This window comes from Lissotriton helveticus, chromosome 10, assembly GCF_964261635.1.
Source record: "Lissotriton helveticus chromosome 10, aLisHel1.1, whole genome shotgun sequence".
NCBI classification, from domain to species: domain Eukaryota; kingdom Metazoa; phylum Chordata; class Amphibia; order Caudata; family Salamandridae; genus Lissotriton; species Lissotriton helveticus.
This window is the reverse complement of record NC_136071.1, coordinates 1,056,655,631-1,056,673,216: the sequence shown is the minus strand read 5'-3', so window position 1 is coordinate 1,056,673,216 and position 17,586 is coordinate 1,056,655,631. Positions and strand designations below refer to the sequence as shown.

Genomic DNA, 17,586 nt, shown 5'->3' with positions numbered 1-17,586 from the left:
TATATGTATTAGTTATAAAAAAAATTAATATGTTTTAATGTTTTTATTTAATATTTGTAAAATTATATGTAGTTGTAAATTATTTTTTCATTATTATTAATACATTTAAAAAAACGATATTTTTAATTTCGATATTTTAGTACTACGATATTATTTTTTCGATATTTTTGTACTTACCTTTATGAAGATATAACTCCGATATTTTTGACTTCGATATTTTTGTGTCGATATTTTTGTATGTAGATATTCTGTCTTTCGATAATATGTCAGTGATTCAGGCAAAAGAGAAGGCAAGAAAAGAGAATGCACGCAATAAGGAAAAACAAGAAAGAAGGAAGGCAAGAAAGAAGAAAATAGAGACAGAACGAAGGCTGGAGAGGCAAAAAGCAAGAAACAGTGAAACAAGGAATGAAAGCAAGAAAGAAGGAATAAAAGCAGTATAGAGAGAAAAAGAATGATAGGGAAAGGAAGGAAACAGGAAAAAGGAAAAAGAGAGAAAGCAAGAAGGAAAGAAAGAAAGAAAGGCAAGAGAAAAGGAAGGAAAAAAGGAAGAAAGCAAGAAACATGGATTTAAAGCAAGAAAGAAATAACGAAAGAATGTAAGAAAAAAGGAAAGAAGAAATGAAAGAATTAATAAAAAAGAAAAGAAAGAAGAAATACATTAATTAATGAAAGGGTAAATGAAAAAAGGAAAGAAGCGGTGAAAGAAAAAAGGGATGAAAACAGGAATAAAGAAAAAAGCATAAATGACCAAAAAAGGAAAGAAAGAAACTATTTTAAAAATGAAAGCATGAACAAAACAGAAGTAGTGTTGCGCACGTCTGTTGGCCGACGCTGCCCCGCCCCCGCAATAGAACATCCGCACCACGGCGGAATTGCCACCGCGGTAAACGGGTTAAAGAATTATTGGTGAAAACTGAGTCCAGAATAAACGTGTTCTGAAGAATTATCCACTTTTGAATTTGCTTGTGTAATATTGTCGCTCTCGATAACTTAATACAGAACAGTTTCAAACAGATGCAATCTGTTCTGCTGTGAAACATCAGTGGTCAAACAGTAAACATAAGACACTCCAATTAAAAAAAATATTGGCAGGAAATAGCCATTGATAAAGTGTAGAATGTGGCCTGTGCTCCCATCTGGTACATCACCATGCTTTCACATCAGACTGTAAACACAAAGGCAACCTCAAAGTATTAAATTAAAAAATAAAACACTGTCACAGAAGGGAACTAGCTTGTGTGCGGATGTGCTCTCGGTAGGAGAGAAAAATGCAGTGACACAAATTAAAGTTATCCAGTGCCTAAGAATGGCCAGAAGCAAAATGTGAATGACACTCAAATAATCAAATGGATAAAGAAAGCACAAATAGGGCCCATAAAATAAGTATATTGCACATATATTTTTTAGATAACCAAAAGGTCTTGCCTAACACAGGAAAACAGGACCACAAAAACAGACTACACACTGACCCTTTCAAGCTGGCTCGTCTGACAGTGCCAGACTGCCGGCAGGCCACTCGAACACTGTGCACAGAAAGAAAAAAGGAAGTGGGTTAAATATTTGACACTGGATGCTAGATTATGAAGGAGGAAGGAAAGAGAATGATGTTAAAAAATGTGTCCAAGATGATGGAGCATATAGAATGTAGGATAGAGCCTGGTGGAGGATGGACAGAACATGGATATTTATGGGTGATCCAAGAAGGAAGAACGATCGTATATGGAGAATTGATAGCTATGTGCAAAATAGTAAACCCTGGAGGAGGACGAATGTGAAGCAGGGAGAAGAAAGTGATTAGAGAATGGAGGGTAGCATTTTGCACAGCATGTGGGAAAGGATATGATGCATGCTGGAGGAATGAGAGTTCTTTTGAGAGGCAGGGAAGGAAAATGGCACAGGAAATCTGAGAATATAGACGACTTCGCAGGATCAATTTAGTATAATGGAAGGAGGTTGTAAGAGGCAGCTTGTGAGATTCAAAATAAAAAGTAGATTATGAACTAAGAAAAGCAGGTAATGGAAGAGAAGGAGTGAAGCATGGAAAATAGACTATGAAGCTTGAAGGACAGCAGTTGTGGAGAAGAGAGAATGTAGGCATGGGAACATGCAGCTATGTGTGCCACTTTGTATTTCTAAAACACTTATGTCATTGCTGTGACTTTGTGGTGGTCTGATCTCTTGTGGGATGTCCTTTTTGTCTTGAGTTTGGCGTTTGGTACAGACTGGAGTTTGTTTTACAGAGGGCTATTCCAATGTCAAAGGGCTATGCATCTTTCCCATGCCTCCCACTGTCTCTATGGGATATCTCACTCTGTCTCCCCGTATTCCCCCTTGTCCATGTTTCTCCAACTTTTATCCACTGTGTCGGTCTGTTTGTCTGTGCTCTTGGCTCTTTTCTCCCCGCGTTTCCTCTTATTGTTCTTTACTTCGTACACGTGTCTCCTATATGTCTCATTTTCCCAGTGGCAGGCAATAGGCTCCATATCCACCCATCAGTCCCTCATTGTGCTCGGGCCTGTCTTTCGCATGCCCGTGTGTGTTTGCAACAATATCTGCCCATACCCATGCAACTATCCATCTGGTTATACTTGCTACGGTCACGTGCGGTACACAATGACACACGACACAGAAGTTAGGGCATGAGCAGGTGACCAGAGATTACAATTAAAATATGATGACGTATAATTGGAAGCTAAAAGGCAGATAGTTTGTTGGAGAGGAGAACACACTCATTCTAAAGGTGCAAGAATATGTTTTTATTCAGTCGATGCCGTTTTCTCGGTGTGTGTCTTTAATAATTACACACTGGATCCAGTCGTTTTCACAGCACTTTGTGTGACAGCTCTCAATGAATCCTTAGTCCTTCCGTGTACAGTAACTTTAAAAGTATTATTGATACGAGGTGATCAGCTGGCATGGGGTTAAATGTGCGTGCATTCAAAATCATCCCATTCCCTCTCTGCCACAGACAAAGCGCAGCCTTCTGGGAAACCCTCCACTGTGGCGCCTTTCTTCTGCTGCACACATTAGGCTACCTAACAACCGACATCCCGTCTCTGGAATTTGCTTTTGAGGTAAGACATTCATTTGAACTGCTTCTGGTTTTTTTCTTCGTATTCTGAAAGTGGTGGAAACATCAAAAACAATAATTTGGAACGTCACAGCACTCACCCACTGCATTCAACGACCAAACAATTGTGGTACACTCACCCACAAAACCCACCGACCCAGCAATAATGGTAGTCAAAGGGAACTTCAAGAAAGAAAGCGCAAGGTAAATTTGTAAATGTATATACGTTTGACTGATTGTGCAGTGAGATTTACCTTAAACTGTCAGATTCTCTGTCACTGTACCGATTGTTAAATTGCACCACCCTTTGAATCATTGAATGTTAACGCCCCCAGGCTCTGAGGGCCAATAATGGTCCCTTGCTCTGAGAATGAATGGTCCATGGGTGGTGGGGTGATATTTGGTAGCGCACACTTTGTCCAGTGCTAGAGAATTATGTTGTTTCATCCCTACCTTGTCCAACGGTGGGGTCTATTTACTAGCCTTTTCAAAGTGCCCCAAGGTGGTGGGGTTGTTAGCACCACCCTATACTTCCTAAGGTTGATGGATTATTTGTCACTAATTTTTTTTCCCTAAAGCGGGTGTGTTCTTTGTAATCTGTTCTTCCAAAGCGAAGGACGAATGTAGTGCATGTCTTCTTGACCATGTGTGGGCAGAATTTGTTCTCCCTACATCTTGCGCAATGCTCAGAGGTCTTACCTTGATCATGGGAAAGGGGTGAATTGTGTACGCTGCATTGCCTTGATGAAGAGGGATGTGTTTTGTGTTCTCTCCAGCTTTTCTCAATAGTCTGCGATACATTGGTAGCACTCACCTTGGCCATGGCCCAGTGTAGTTTTCTTTCTCCCCAGATCTGCTTTGCTGGGTAACAGTGGGATAATTTCAAGTAGCCCTACCTACCTGCCAGTATTGGTGTAGCCCTCAGGCCTTGCCCAAGGGTCTGGAATTATAAATTGCCCTCGCCTGCTGTTCCTTAGTGGAAGGTGGTATTTATAGTCTCCCCACCGTGCCCAAAGGTAAGTGGGACACCGAACCTTCCCCTACACCACTGGCCTCAGCAGTAGGGCAGATATTACCTGTGCTGAGCCTCTATGTTCCACATGTGGTGCAGTCACAGATGGAACAGCTGGCTGCTGTACAAGCGTTCTGTTGTCAATTGCTAACTGGGCCCTTGAGCAGGTGTCACTTGTCATAGTGTATTCAAAAAATGTCTCCATCACTTTAGTTTGGATCAATACATTATGCCAAAATGTTCTAGATTGGGTGTAGCCTGACATTTGCCAACCACTAGTTCTGAGCGCGCTCAGTGTCAGGGCCAACAGGAAGCAATATGCACAGCAGTGGAGGCGATGCTTAAAGATAGAGGCAGGTGCAATTTCGATTCAGAATGAAAATCACTGAGCTGATAAAAATGTGTCCTTTGCAGAACCCTGTAATAAATGCCCCTGGTCAATGACAGGACCCTGTAATAAATGCCCCTGGTCCTTGGCAGAACCCTGTAATAAATGCTCCTGGTCCTTGGCAGGACCCTTTAATAAATGCCCCCGGTCCTTGGCAGAACCCTGTAATAAATGCCCCTGGTCCTTGGCTGGATCATGTAAAAAATGCCTCTGGTTCTGCTGCAAAAGAAAGTACCCAGCCATGGCAGGGAGTGAAAAATAATGAAGCAAGGGCCATAAACAGCATATTTGACCTGAGGGTACTGAATGTCTCCTGAAGTTTCAAAAAGCTAAACGACTGCCTGCACTTAGATTGTAATCTCCTTGACTTCTAAATAGATTGCCTTACTTAGATAACTCAAAACTTGTGACTAGTCCCTGGACACTGTACATTTTGGATTGTTAGTGCAATGTTTGGCAAGCTATGACCAATTTTCATCTCCCTGGTTTTGGCATATTTATGTTCACAGACCTTGTGCTGTAGTCTGCACTTAGTTTCTTTACCCTGTTAAGTTCCGCTGCAGAATCACACAGCACATCATAAACTATTGCAAGCTCCATAGGGGCTTTCCAAGGTGTTCTTCCAGTCCTTAGCAGGTATGGGGGATAGTGTTTTTCAAGATGGAGGTATGAGTAGTTTATGAAGTGCCACAGGACTGCAGAGAAGGCCATACGTGGAAACCAATTGTTTTCAGCCCTGGCAAGAATAAACTGTGCTTCGAATGAGATACTGCTGCTTTCGGGGAAGAATGCTTTCAAAGCATTTTTGTCCAGAAAAAAGGGACTTCCTCGAAAAAACAGGAAGCTCTAGCACATTCTTGCTGCGAGCAGGAAAACATTAAAAAGTGAACTGTACGAGAAAGACTTTGAAAATGCCCCCTATGTAAATAGTGCCAATTATGTTGCTTTTTCTGACAGAATGTTGGAGTGCCAATTAAGGAAAAACAGCTTGTTATTGTTTCTCTTTTCCCATAAAGTAGGAAACAATACTTTGAAATTATTGTTAGGCTTGTTAGCAAGTGTCAGTAGAATTGTTTTGAAATGTTAAGTTGCTGCTTAATGTAGAAGGCGTCATTATTGTAAAAATGTGGTTTCATTTTTCAATAAGTTGTCTTTCAAGTCCTCCAGATGTTTCCCTATGTGATGATGTTTGTGTGCGCATAATCTACATTTGAGCATTGGGGAACATTTAGTGAGGATGTAGGCTGTGACAGGTGAATTGACTGTCGCTAAGTGCCTGGTTTAGAGTTTGGCAGATGGGAACTCTGTCACAAAGTGGCAGATATCCTGTCTGCCTTATTACAAGTATCCACATGTATTCATTCACAAACGGTTCATGATTTAGAGTTTGGAAAATGTGTACTCCATCACAAAGTTGACAAATATACTGTCCACCTTATTGCAAGCACACACATGTATTCCTACACAAACGGTTCACGATTTAGAGTTTGGAGGCTGGGTACTACATCACAAAGGTGACAAATATCCTGTCCACCTTATTACATGTATGCATATGTATTTAATCACAAATGGTTCATCATTTATAGTTAGGAGGACAGATCACAAATGTGACAGATATCCTGTTCGCCTTATTACAAGTATGCACTTGTATTCTGTCACAAACTGTTCATGACTTAAAGGCTGGAGAATAAATACAGCGTCACAAATGCGATGGATATCCTGCCCACCTTAATACAAGCATGCACCTGTTATAAAATGCAAAATAGTTGTCACATTTGTGATGGAGTACCTGTCTGGCAAACTCTAAATCAAGCCTTATGTTTCCTGAAAATCACTCTAAGGTCCTGTAACAAACACATTTTAGGTTCTGGACCTGAGCTGTTATACTTATGTTTTACATATGTTTTGCATATTCATTTTCTAGAAGACTAAAGTAACTGATTTCAGAGATCAATAAGGAAATATAAAAATACTAAAAAAAAAAAAAATCACAATTTGACAGCCAAAAGAAGTATTTGTGTGCTTGTGTTTACCTGTTTGTCTATTTGCATATGCAAGTGTTCATGCATTCATATGTTTGTGTTTGTACTTAAGGTATGTGCTTTTATGTTTGCAGAAGTGCCCATCAATGTGTGTTCATCATAAAATGACCCACAAATCATCCTTTAGAGACGGATTCACAACATATGTTTTATACCTATTTTTCGTATAGGTGCCTAAACATATTATCTGGGGGTGACCAAAAAAAATCTGTAACATTCCCAACACTTTCCAAAACATTATGTACTCCTAACTTGCGTCTGTAAAAAGGAAAAAGTAAGCATGAAAATTAGGCACGGAAAAAACCAAATACTATATTTTCCATGCTTGAAGGCGAAGGGGTTTCATTACTGGAACAAAAATAGTGTGGATGGAAAAAGCAAAATAAAGGTCAGGGGCATTTACACCTTATCGATCTCAGTAAAATGTCCAATTTACAAGTGCATGAACCATCACTTTGGAGACAGGCGTAGCACAACCATCTAGGATTTGTTGTCAGTTTAGATGTGTATGCCCAGAGTGTTTTGGGGGGAAAGTATTGACATTATCAACATTATATGCTAAGTCCACAGCTTATAAACTCAGTACTACTTTTGTGAATTGTCCCTTTAAGAGTGTTTACACACTTAGAAATGTGGGCTATTACTCAAGGCTCTACCGGAACGCAGAATCCGCCCTGACAAAATTGTTCAAACTAGGCCCATTCTGCAGGGACCTGTGGTGCCTTGGGCCAAGGTCATGGCCGCATTAACACAGTCCTCTAGATGGTAGTCTAATGGGAAAATGCCAGAGAGGCAGAATACCAATTCCGAAGGAAATCTCTTTAAGGTGACTACATTGGACTATGGACTAAATGAAAAACGCTACACTCAAAAGCATAAACTCAGTCAAGTCCAAAATGAAAGTCAGCATACCAGTCAGGCACACAGGGCAGGGGTGTACACCCCTTTGCAATACAGGGTACACCCCCTTCCCAATCTATTGAAAGATGTCCACAACGAATGCATGTGTATCCACAATGGCCACCTTTGAATACAGTTTCTAGTTTTTGAAGACACCACAATCGAAATTACTACAGTGGATAGGTGCACATTTGCGTAACCATCTCTTGTAAAAAATATATTATTGTCTAATCCAGCATGTTTCACGTCGGAGACCTACTGGTTTTCACAGTCCTTGTTAAATGTTTAAAAAAAAGATTGCCTAGCCCTTGTTTTAAAGTGTCGTAGTTTTGATTAATTTATAAAGCCTTCTAATTGCTATTATGTATGTGGTTCACTATAAGTCAAATAAACGTTGAATGTTAATTTCATTTTTCCATTTGTGATAATAGTATGTTTTTGTCGCACCTATAAATTAGAACACAAATTAAATATAACATCATAACAATCCTGTGATCTCCCCACATATGAAACTGCACAAATGATCCAAAGCTCACTTTCTAAACTGTATAAGAAGTAAATGCATTTGACATACTTCATTTAATCTGTTGAATGCCAAATATAAATAATAATAGCAGTGCATAGATTCTTAAAGACAACTTTCCAGTCCTCCATTTGTATATATTATTGCATGACAGGTTATGCATTATTTTTTAAATGTAGAGTTTTGTATTGCCACAAACATTCTTTGCTTTTCAATGAGAGGTAGATGGAGTAGAGTGATTGAATTTATGTACAGAATATGATTTCGTGTACCTCAGCTATGACTGCAAAGGAAAATTGATAATGTTTTGACTGTTCTTACTATGCAGAAGTGATACACTTGGCTTGTACCGTGCGTTCTTGGTTCAAGAGGGTAGCTTGAGGGTACATAATTAATTGATTAGAACTATACAAACTGAAGATGGAGAAGTGTGGCTCACTGGTTAGAGCGGCAGACCCTGATGCAGAGATCTGACCAGGGACCAGGGTTCAATTCCCGTCACGGCAGGGTCTTGGGCTCAATGTCCGCGGACCCGATAATTCTCGCCTCGGTGCCTACTCTAATCATGGGTCCCACTTTGCAACTCTGGGCAATAGCTTGCTTAATCTCCACACCGGCCCTAATCGCTAAGGATGCCTGGCTTCACCTTGGGGTGCCCAGGAGTGGGCGCCTCATAGGAACAGGCCAGGATGGGTTCCTCAGCTGTACAGCGCGGGGACACACTGTTAAGTGTAACCAGGCGCTTTACAAGCTCAGTTACATACATACATACATACATACAAGATGCAAGTGGTTTAGGAACGGCCCTTGAGTCTGGGTCAGATGCTCCTTCCTGGGTCTTTGCTCTGAGCCATCGGGCACTTGAGTGAGAGCCTTCCACGGTCCATGCTTGTCTTCTTGCCTCTATGGACCTAATCGTGTGACCTATGACCTGTGCCCCAGCAATAATCGGGTAAATAATTTGGCAAAACTAAAATTCATTGCCTTGCTCTTTGTGCTAATCAGTTGTTGAGCAGTAGGCATATATTGCAAGTGATAAACACTTTATGGCTGCTCTTTGTAGCTTGGTGGTGTATAATATAACACTTGTGTACCCTACAAGATGTGTGCATGTCTGCTAAACAAGTGATTGTGAGACCAACACACGATGCACAAACACTTAGCACATGTTATGCATATGCTATGTACGTGGTAAGTGGTGTTTCTGTTTTATTAAACCCATGGATCTAGTAAGGAAAACGATAAAACACTAGTACCTGTAATCAGAAACCTTAAGATGATGCCCTTTAACACAGGGAGGATAGTAAATCAAGACACGTCCGTTTTCAACGCCTTGAAGCTGGTCCGATTTTTGTGCTTAATAAATAACACATACAAAAATAATAGATTTTTGCGACAACTTGAGACGGGGGCGTTCACGTTGCATATGGTTTTACTCTTTGTCTAATCTCACAAAATGATGTCACATACATGGAGCATCGAAAGCACCATGTAGGAGGAGGATTAAAGGATGCTTTTTGCTGACATAAATGGCTTTTTCACCATGGTAACATTGATTTCTTTGGAGAGTGCTGTGGTTGATCTAATTCTTGATGTGTAGAGTGCCATATTTGGTCATGACATTGTTTATAATGATTCAAGGTTCAATAGTCGTGTTTTATGTACTAAAGATAGTAGCCAAGATCTTAAACGCCGGAGGCTCGACTTGCTATCATTGAAAGACACATTTGAGCTAATGCAGTGTTTTTCTGTTTGAGAGACAAGATATCAGGTCTTGCTGGTAGCATTTTTTTCTGGCCAGAGACGATCAATGGAAGCGGAATTTAAGGCATACAAAATAAAGTGTTGCAGTCATTGCAATCCCACTCTCTACGCAGGTTGTAGCCGTTTTTAAAAATGCAATGACATTGAGAACGTTTTTATCAATTAGTCATTTTATCAAACCCTTTTACTTTTGCCATCGTTTACTTTATATAATGGATAATTAAAAAATGTCTTTCCCTAGGACTCCCTGGATAACTCTATAAGGATTCCTAAATATATTAGATAATCCTATCCATTAATTTGCCCGTATTTGTATGTTTAATATTTAGTTGTAGCACATTGATCAAGAATGGCACAGTTTTACAGAATACTGTGCATATTGCATTTGTTCAAATAGTAATTGTTGAGGCTCTATCTCGAACGGTGTCACTATTCTCAAACTTCCCACTGGCACTCGCTGTATGAGGCCCATCAATGTTGTTGTACAAGCTTGCGCCTAATATCGCAGGTGCAGTAATAGTTATCGGCAAGCGGGCTCCAAACTGGCGTCCAATAAATATTTGCAGCACATTTCTGATGTCACGAAAACCCTGTCCCTGAACGTGTACAGACTGCACACAACCTGCCACCAGTGCTTGGTCCTCTAAAAGCTTTGGTTATGTTTGGAAGAGGGAACATCTTTCTGGCTTGCAGTCTGCAGTCCTTGATTAATAATGTTTCTAAATGAACTCAGAATGAGCAGTAGGTGGCAATTTCGCTTTCTCTTTGATTTTGTTCAAATAATACCATACATGACTGGTCTCTTGTTCCAGATCTAGTCATGCATGTTGCATTTTCACTTTTGTTGTTTTATGAACTGTTACCGCTAATTGTGCCAGTTGAAGAAACTTTAGGGTAGTCAACGACTTTGTTTATACACATAACCCCCCCCACCCCAACTCAGGCATTTCGCCTAAATGTTGTCTTTCTCCCTGCTCTACCGCTTTTCACAGAGTAAAGACACTTGCATTTAGCAGAAGACTGCTGATATCTGATTGCATTAACTAAGTGCTTTCTCTCAGTACTTTCAACACTATGGTTTTACCCACTGCTACCTTGTCCTATGTACTTTATTTGTGTGTAGCTTCATTAATTCATTATTATGTGAATGTCTCTTAAGTCTGTAGTTCTAGCACCAAACTTGAAAGTAAACTTTAAAATATAGTACATCTTGTTTATTAATTAATTTATTTATGTGTTTATAAAGTGCTACACTCAACTGAGGGAATATCGGATCTAGCAACCATTGCCCGCTAGAGATGTAAATGGAAATGGATCACAAATTAGATCATTCTATAATTCACGGTCTAGGATCTGAAACGATATCTGTTTGTTGTTAGCATGCATACAATGAAGAAACTTAAGTAGGTCCAGTGAGACAGATCGTACATACCATTGGGCTATTCACAAAGGTAACTTTACACTTAAATAAACCTAAACATGTAAGTTTACTCTTAGAATTTCGACTAACTTTATTACTTTTAACAGTTCATCATGTATGCGTCTAGTGTTACACTAATGGGGCTAGAGCCAGAAAAAAGTCATTTACAATAATAAAGGTACTACTAGTAGTGACTTTATGACCATATGTGATGTTCAACACACTTAGGGGAGACATCCGCAATTGAGGCAGAGATCTCCCTGTGGTAAAGTATAGGGAAATTCAAAAAATAAACTGAAGTTTAATTTTTTTTAAATATTTGTAAGTTAAGTGTTAATGTAAAATAAATCCATATATATTTTAAAGGTGAAATTTGTAAAAAAAAATGCTATAGCACTAATAACTACATTAGTAATTAAAAAAGCAAGTCATTTAAATATATTAAATAAAAAAATATTTCTAAGATTCATTTAAAAACACCCACCTAAGTGAAAGGTTTTAATGTATTTATTATCTAATAAAAGTTAACAAAATTCAAGCAAAATGTAGAGGTGGGTGTAAAAGTCCGCTCCGCCAGTGGAGTTTGCAGAGTTTTGCCCACTCTGCGCTATGCGAGACTCATGGAGTTCTGGCAAACTCCGCCAAGTGCAGAGTTTTAACTTATGCGCACCTCGCCAATGTTAAATTGGCGAGTGAGAATTTGCAGCACTGTCAGATCTCCTGCTGAGATTTTATTGGCTGTAACTACGCCAACCAGGAAGTTATGGCAGCCATCTGAGGACGCAGGACTCAGTCCTGATTCCTCAAAAGAACACAAAAAAAGAAATGGGGAGCAGAGTAGGGACACCCTGTCCCCTAGGCCTAGGGCCGGGGTCCTAGAGGTGCTCTCCCGCAGGCCAAAAATGTTTTTTTATTATTTTGTTGCAAATCTTTGGAGGATACAAAAATCTGCAGCAAAAGGTTATAAAAAAAATCAAGCGTCGGCTCCGCACTTGTTTCATTAAAACCCACCTGGGGTGGGTCAGGGCCCGGGTGTAAAACGTATGTTTTCATTTTGGAGAGCGAGCATGTTGTTCATCTTTCTGAACCTCTGAGGGCCCTCAAGACCCCCATCCCCAGTGGCTGAGTAATAAATGAAGGAAGGGGGTCATGTTTTAGCCTAAGTAGCTCCTGAAACCCCATCATTCCAAATGTAATTAAAAGGGGGGAGGGCTGACCAGCCCCCTTCCCTGACCATTAAAAAGGCCCTGGAACCCCATCTCATGAGGCTGGTTCAGTGACTATGCCCCAGTGAGGGATGTATGACGTTACAACGCATGCTATTACAACGCATGCCTTTACGACGCAAGTTTTTCAACGCAAGTCGTTACAACGACTTGCGTTGGGGGGCGCTGGATAGTGAATAGTTTAATTTACTTTTCCAACTCCAGTCCCCGTGGATAGTAGGGAAGGTGTTGGAAACTATTCCCTATCCTAGAGCGCCCCCCAGCGCAAGTCGTTGTAAAAGTTGCGTTGTAATAGTTGCGTTGTAAAGGATGTCCCCCCCCCCCAGTGAGCCAACCACCAGAACCCAGTAGTTTCCAAATATATGTGTCCAGGGACACATATATTTGCTCTCATCTGATGGGAGAATTTTAAAATCTTCCGCCAAATGGGAGCAAACATGGAAGTCTGATCCCACCCGGCGCAAGATTTAAACATGCTCCCACTGGCTGGGAGCAGACTTCTGTTCTGTTTCACTGCCTGCACTCCAACACATATTGCTCCCACCTTGAGGGAGCAATTAGAAAACAGCTGCTCCTTCTGGGCGGGAGCAGTGCTGACACCTGCACCTTGTGGGGGACTGGCTAGGGCTGTGGGAGCCGTGGAGCTCCCCCAAATGTTGTTTTTGAGTGCCCCGGGTGGCCACATCGGCACCCACCTATTATAAAGAGAGGCACTTTGTTTTAACATATACAAGGAATGCAAAAAGAAAAATAGGTACAAGATACACAGTGGGTGCAGTGAGGCACAAATACAAACATTCAAATATATGATACATTACATAATTATACAGAAAATACAGAAATGATAACAAATTAGAAGCCTTTTACATGAAGCCATACGTTCATGTTTCTTGTCCTGATGAAGACCGGTGGTGATGTTAGATCTGAACATATAACAAAATTGGGTGGAAACATCGACGGTTCCACAGGTGTTCCATATCATGATTAAGCATACTTCACATCCTAACAATAAAGACATATGCTTGAATCTATTTGAACTATCATTGGAAACGATCATTGGATCATTTCTGTATTTTCTGTGTCAAGAGCTACGTTGACACAAGAAGCTCCAACAACTTTTAAAGTGCACCATGACCCATTCTGAAGTGAGACCTGAACCTCCAAGTGGTGCCCTTCCAGTCCTGGACCAAAATCTAAAACCTGGGACATACAGCCTTTTCTGCCAAAAAGTGCTCTGAGAACCGAGAGGAGGCCAGGACCTACTTGCTCACCAGGCCGACAGAGGTGCATCACCAGTCAGCCTGACTTCACGGTAGCTTCCCCTATATTCTTCTCTGCAGCAGCAAATCATGTTCAGCAGCTCTTCGTTGGAAGAGTATTTGGCCTTCTGGAGTCCTCATTGGCTGCCGCCTGAAGCTTCAACCTGCTGAAAATGTTCTGACTTCCAAAAATGAAACTGAGGACTTGATTATGATCTTGGCGGACAGGGTTTCGCCGTTGATCAATCAATTGGAGTACTTGTAGAGCGCGCTACTTACCCGTGAGGGTCTCAAGCCGCTGAGGGGAGGGGGGGGTGCTGCTACTGCTCGAAGAGCCAGGTCTTGAGGAGTCTTCAGAAGGCGATTAGGTCTTGGGTTTGTTGTATGTGGGTAGGGAGGGTGTTCCAGGTCTTGGCGGCGAGGTTGGGGAAGGATCTGCCGCTGGAGGTCGTTCGTGGGATGCGTGGGGACAGCAGAGAGGGTGAGGCTGGCGGAGCGGAGCTGGCGGGTGAGGGTGTAGAAGCTGAGTCTGCTGTCAAGGTAGGCTGGTCTGGCGTTGTGGAGTGCTTCGTGTGTGTGGGTGAGGAGCTTGAAGGTGATCCTCTTGTAGACGGGGAGCCAGTGTAGGTCTTTCAGGTGGGGGGTGATGTGCCTGTGGCGGAGGACGTTGACGATCAGTCGGGCGGAGAAGTTTTGGATGCGTTGTCTGCTGCTGACGAGGGCCTGTGTCACCGTTCTTCTTGTTTCGGTTGGAATCCACTTGTAGATCCTGTGGAGCATGCGGAGTGTGTTGTAGCAGGAGGAGACGGGGTTGACCTGCTTAGACATGGTGAGGGAGGAGTCGAGGTTGAATCCTAGGTTGCGTGCATGGTCGGTGGGTGTTGGTGCTGTTCCCAGTGTGGTCGGGCACCAGGAGTCGTCCCAGGCTGAGGGGGTGGGTCTGAGGATGAGTACCTCTGTCTTGTCCGAGTTCAGCTTCAGACGGCTGCTCCTAACCCAGTCGGCGACGGCCTTCATTTCCTCGTGGAGGTTGTTTTTGGTGGTGTGTGTGTCCTTGGTGAGGGAGAGGATGAGCTGGGTGTTGTCGGCGTAGGAGATGATGTTGAGGTTGTGATTGAGGGCCACTTGTGCGAGGGGGGCCATGTAGATGTTGAACAGCGTCGGGCTGACGGATAAGTCCTGGGGGACACCGCAGATGATGTCAGTGGCTTTGGATCGGAAGGCTGGGAGGCAGATGCTCTGGGTTCTGCCGGAGAGGAAGGACGTGGTCCAGTCAAGGGCCTTCTCTTGGATTCCGGCTTCTAGGAGGCGTGTCTTTAGAGTGCGATGGCAGACCGTGTCCAAGGCGGCCGACAGGTCCAGGAGGATGAGGGCTGATGTTTTGCCGTTGTCTAGTTGGCGCCTGATGTCGTCTGTGGCGTCGATGAGGGCTGTCTCGGTGCTATGGTTTCGTCTGACTCCGGACTGGGACGGGTCCAAGATGTTGTTGTCTTCCAGATGGCGGGCCAATTACCTGTTGACGATTTTCTCGATGACCTTAGTTTGCCGGGAACAGGAGCAGGGAGATGGGCCGGAAGTTCTTTAGGTCCTTAGGGTCCACCTTGGTTTTCTTGAGGAGGGCGTTGATTTCGGCGTGCTTCCAGCTTTCCGGGAATGTCGCTGTTTCGAAGGAGATGTTGTTGACCTTCCATAGTTGGGGTGCGATGGCTCCGTCTGCTTTGTTGAATACGTGGTGTGGGCACGGGTCTGATGGAGATCCTGAGTGGATGGAGTTCATGACCTTGCGTGTCTCGTCGTCGTTGACGTTGGACCAGGAGGTCAGGCGGATGGCGTGGTGGTGTTCACAGGGGAGGTGGAGTCTAGCATAGTCGGGGCGGTCGTGGTGTTGAAGCTGTCGTGGATGTCAGCGATCTTGTGGTGGAAGAAGATGGCTAGTGAGTCGCACATTTCATGTGAAGGCGGGATGTCGTTGGCTTTGGCGCTGGGGTTGGAGAGTTCCTTTACAATGCTGAAGAGCTCTTTGCTGTTGTGTGCGTTGTTATCCAAGCGGTCTTTGAAGGAGGATCTCTTGGCTAATCTGATGAGGTGGTGATGTCTGTGGGTGGCGTCCTTGTGGGATCACTGACTAAATATCGAGGGACAAAATATAGACTACCCAAAATATAGATTCCAAAATATCGACAGACAAAATATCGAATTCCTATCTACAAACAGGTAAGTACCAAAATATCGACCCCAAAATATCGTTTATATATATATACATTATACAAATATCGAATTTCTTAAAATTAATGTAAAATTAAAAAAATATTAAAAATAAATAGCTAAAATATACTTACAAATACTTAAATTACCTTAAAATTATTAAATAACTAATTTAACTTAAAAAAATACAATCATATCTGTTAAAATATATATATATATATATTAGCATAATATTAATAAAAAATACACAATATTATTACCGTAGGATAGCGGAGGTGTAAAAATTACTATTCCTACTCCTGGAAGTGCAACAGTAGGGAAAGCGTTGGATAGCGTAGGGGTAAAAATTACTATTCCCACTCCAAAGAGTGCAACAGAAGGAAAAGCGTTGGATAGCGTAAGGGTAAAAATTACTATTCCCACTCCAGAGAGTGCAACAGTAGGGAAAGCGTTGGATAGCGTAGGAGTAAAAATTACTATTTCCACTCCAGAGAGTGCAACAGTAGGGAAAGCGTTGGATAGCGTAGGGATAAAAATTACTATTCCCACTCCAGAGAGTGCAACAGTAGGGAAAGCGTTGGATAGCGCAGGGGTAAAAATTACTATTCTCACTCCAGAGAGTGCAACAGTAGGGAAAACGTTGGATAGCGTAGGGGTAAAAATTACTATTCCCACTCCAGAGAGTGCAACAGTAGGGAAAGCGTTGGATAGCGCAGGGGTAAAATTACTATTCCCACTCCAGAGAGTGCAACAGTAGGGAAAACTTTGGATAGCGTAGGGGTAAAAATTACTATTCCCACTCCAGAGAGTGCAACAATAGGGAAAACGTTGGATAGCGTAGGGGTAAAAATTACTATTCCCACTCCAGAGAGTGCAACAGTAGGGAAAGCGTTGGATAGCGCAGGGGTAAAAATTACTATTCCCACTCCAGAGAGTGCAACAGTAGGGACAACTTTGGATAGCGTTGGGGTAAAAATTACTATTCCCACTCCAGAGAGTGCAACAGTAGGGAAAGCGTTGGATAGCGTAGGGGTAAAAATTACTATTCCCACTCCAGAGAGTGCAACAGTAGGGAAAGCGTTGGATAGCGCAGGGGTAACAATTACTATTCCCACTCCAGAGAGTGCAACAGGAGGGGAAAGCGTTGGATAGCGTATGGGTAAAAATTACTATTCCCACTCCAGAGAGTGCAACAGTAGGGAAAGCGTTGGATAGCACAGGGGTAAAAATTACTATTCGCACTCCAGAGAGTGCAACAGTAGGGAAAACGTTGGATAGCGTAGGGGTAAAAATTACTATTCCTACTCCAGAGAGTGCAACAGTAGGGAAAGCGTTGGATAGCATAGGGGTAAATTTTACTATTCCCACTCTAGTGAAAATAAATTAATATAATTCACATAATTATCAATTAATCAATTAATAAAAATTCATTATCAATTAAGAATTAATTAACTATCAATTAAAAATTAATTAACAATGTGTTCAAAATAAATACCAATAAATTAATTAATATATTTAATTAATTATAATTAAATTCATTCCCACCCTATTCCCCTATAAACCTACAACCCGCTTCAGAAAATAAATTAATATTATTCACATAATTATCAATTAATCAATTAATAAAAAATAATCATGAAGGAAATTAATTAATTACCAATTAAAAATGAATTAACAATTTAATCAAAATAAATACCAATTAATTAACATATTTAATTAAGTATAATTAAATTACTTCCCACCCTATTCCCCTATAAACCCACTACCTGCTACA

The 17,586-nt window shown here is 41.7% G+C and overlaps 1 protein-coding gene across 2 annotated transcripts in view; it reads left to right on the top strand.

Annotated features, from left to right (window-relative positions):
* AGMO (alkylglycerol monooxygenase) overlaps window positions 1-17,586 on the top strand; it is a 744,553-nt gene that overhangs the window by 477,877 nt on the left and 249,090 nt on the right. The window contains exon 13 of one of the 2 annotated variants that reach the window (XM_078663767.1): window positions 2,972-3,077. The exons of the other annotated variant lie outside the window; for it this stretch is intronic. Coding sequence (XP_078519893.1) covers window positions 2,972-3,077 — 106 coding nt within the window. The remainder of the gene's footprint in view (window positions 1-2,971; window positions 3,078-17,586) is intronic. 2 annotated transcript variants of the gene reach the window in all.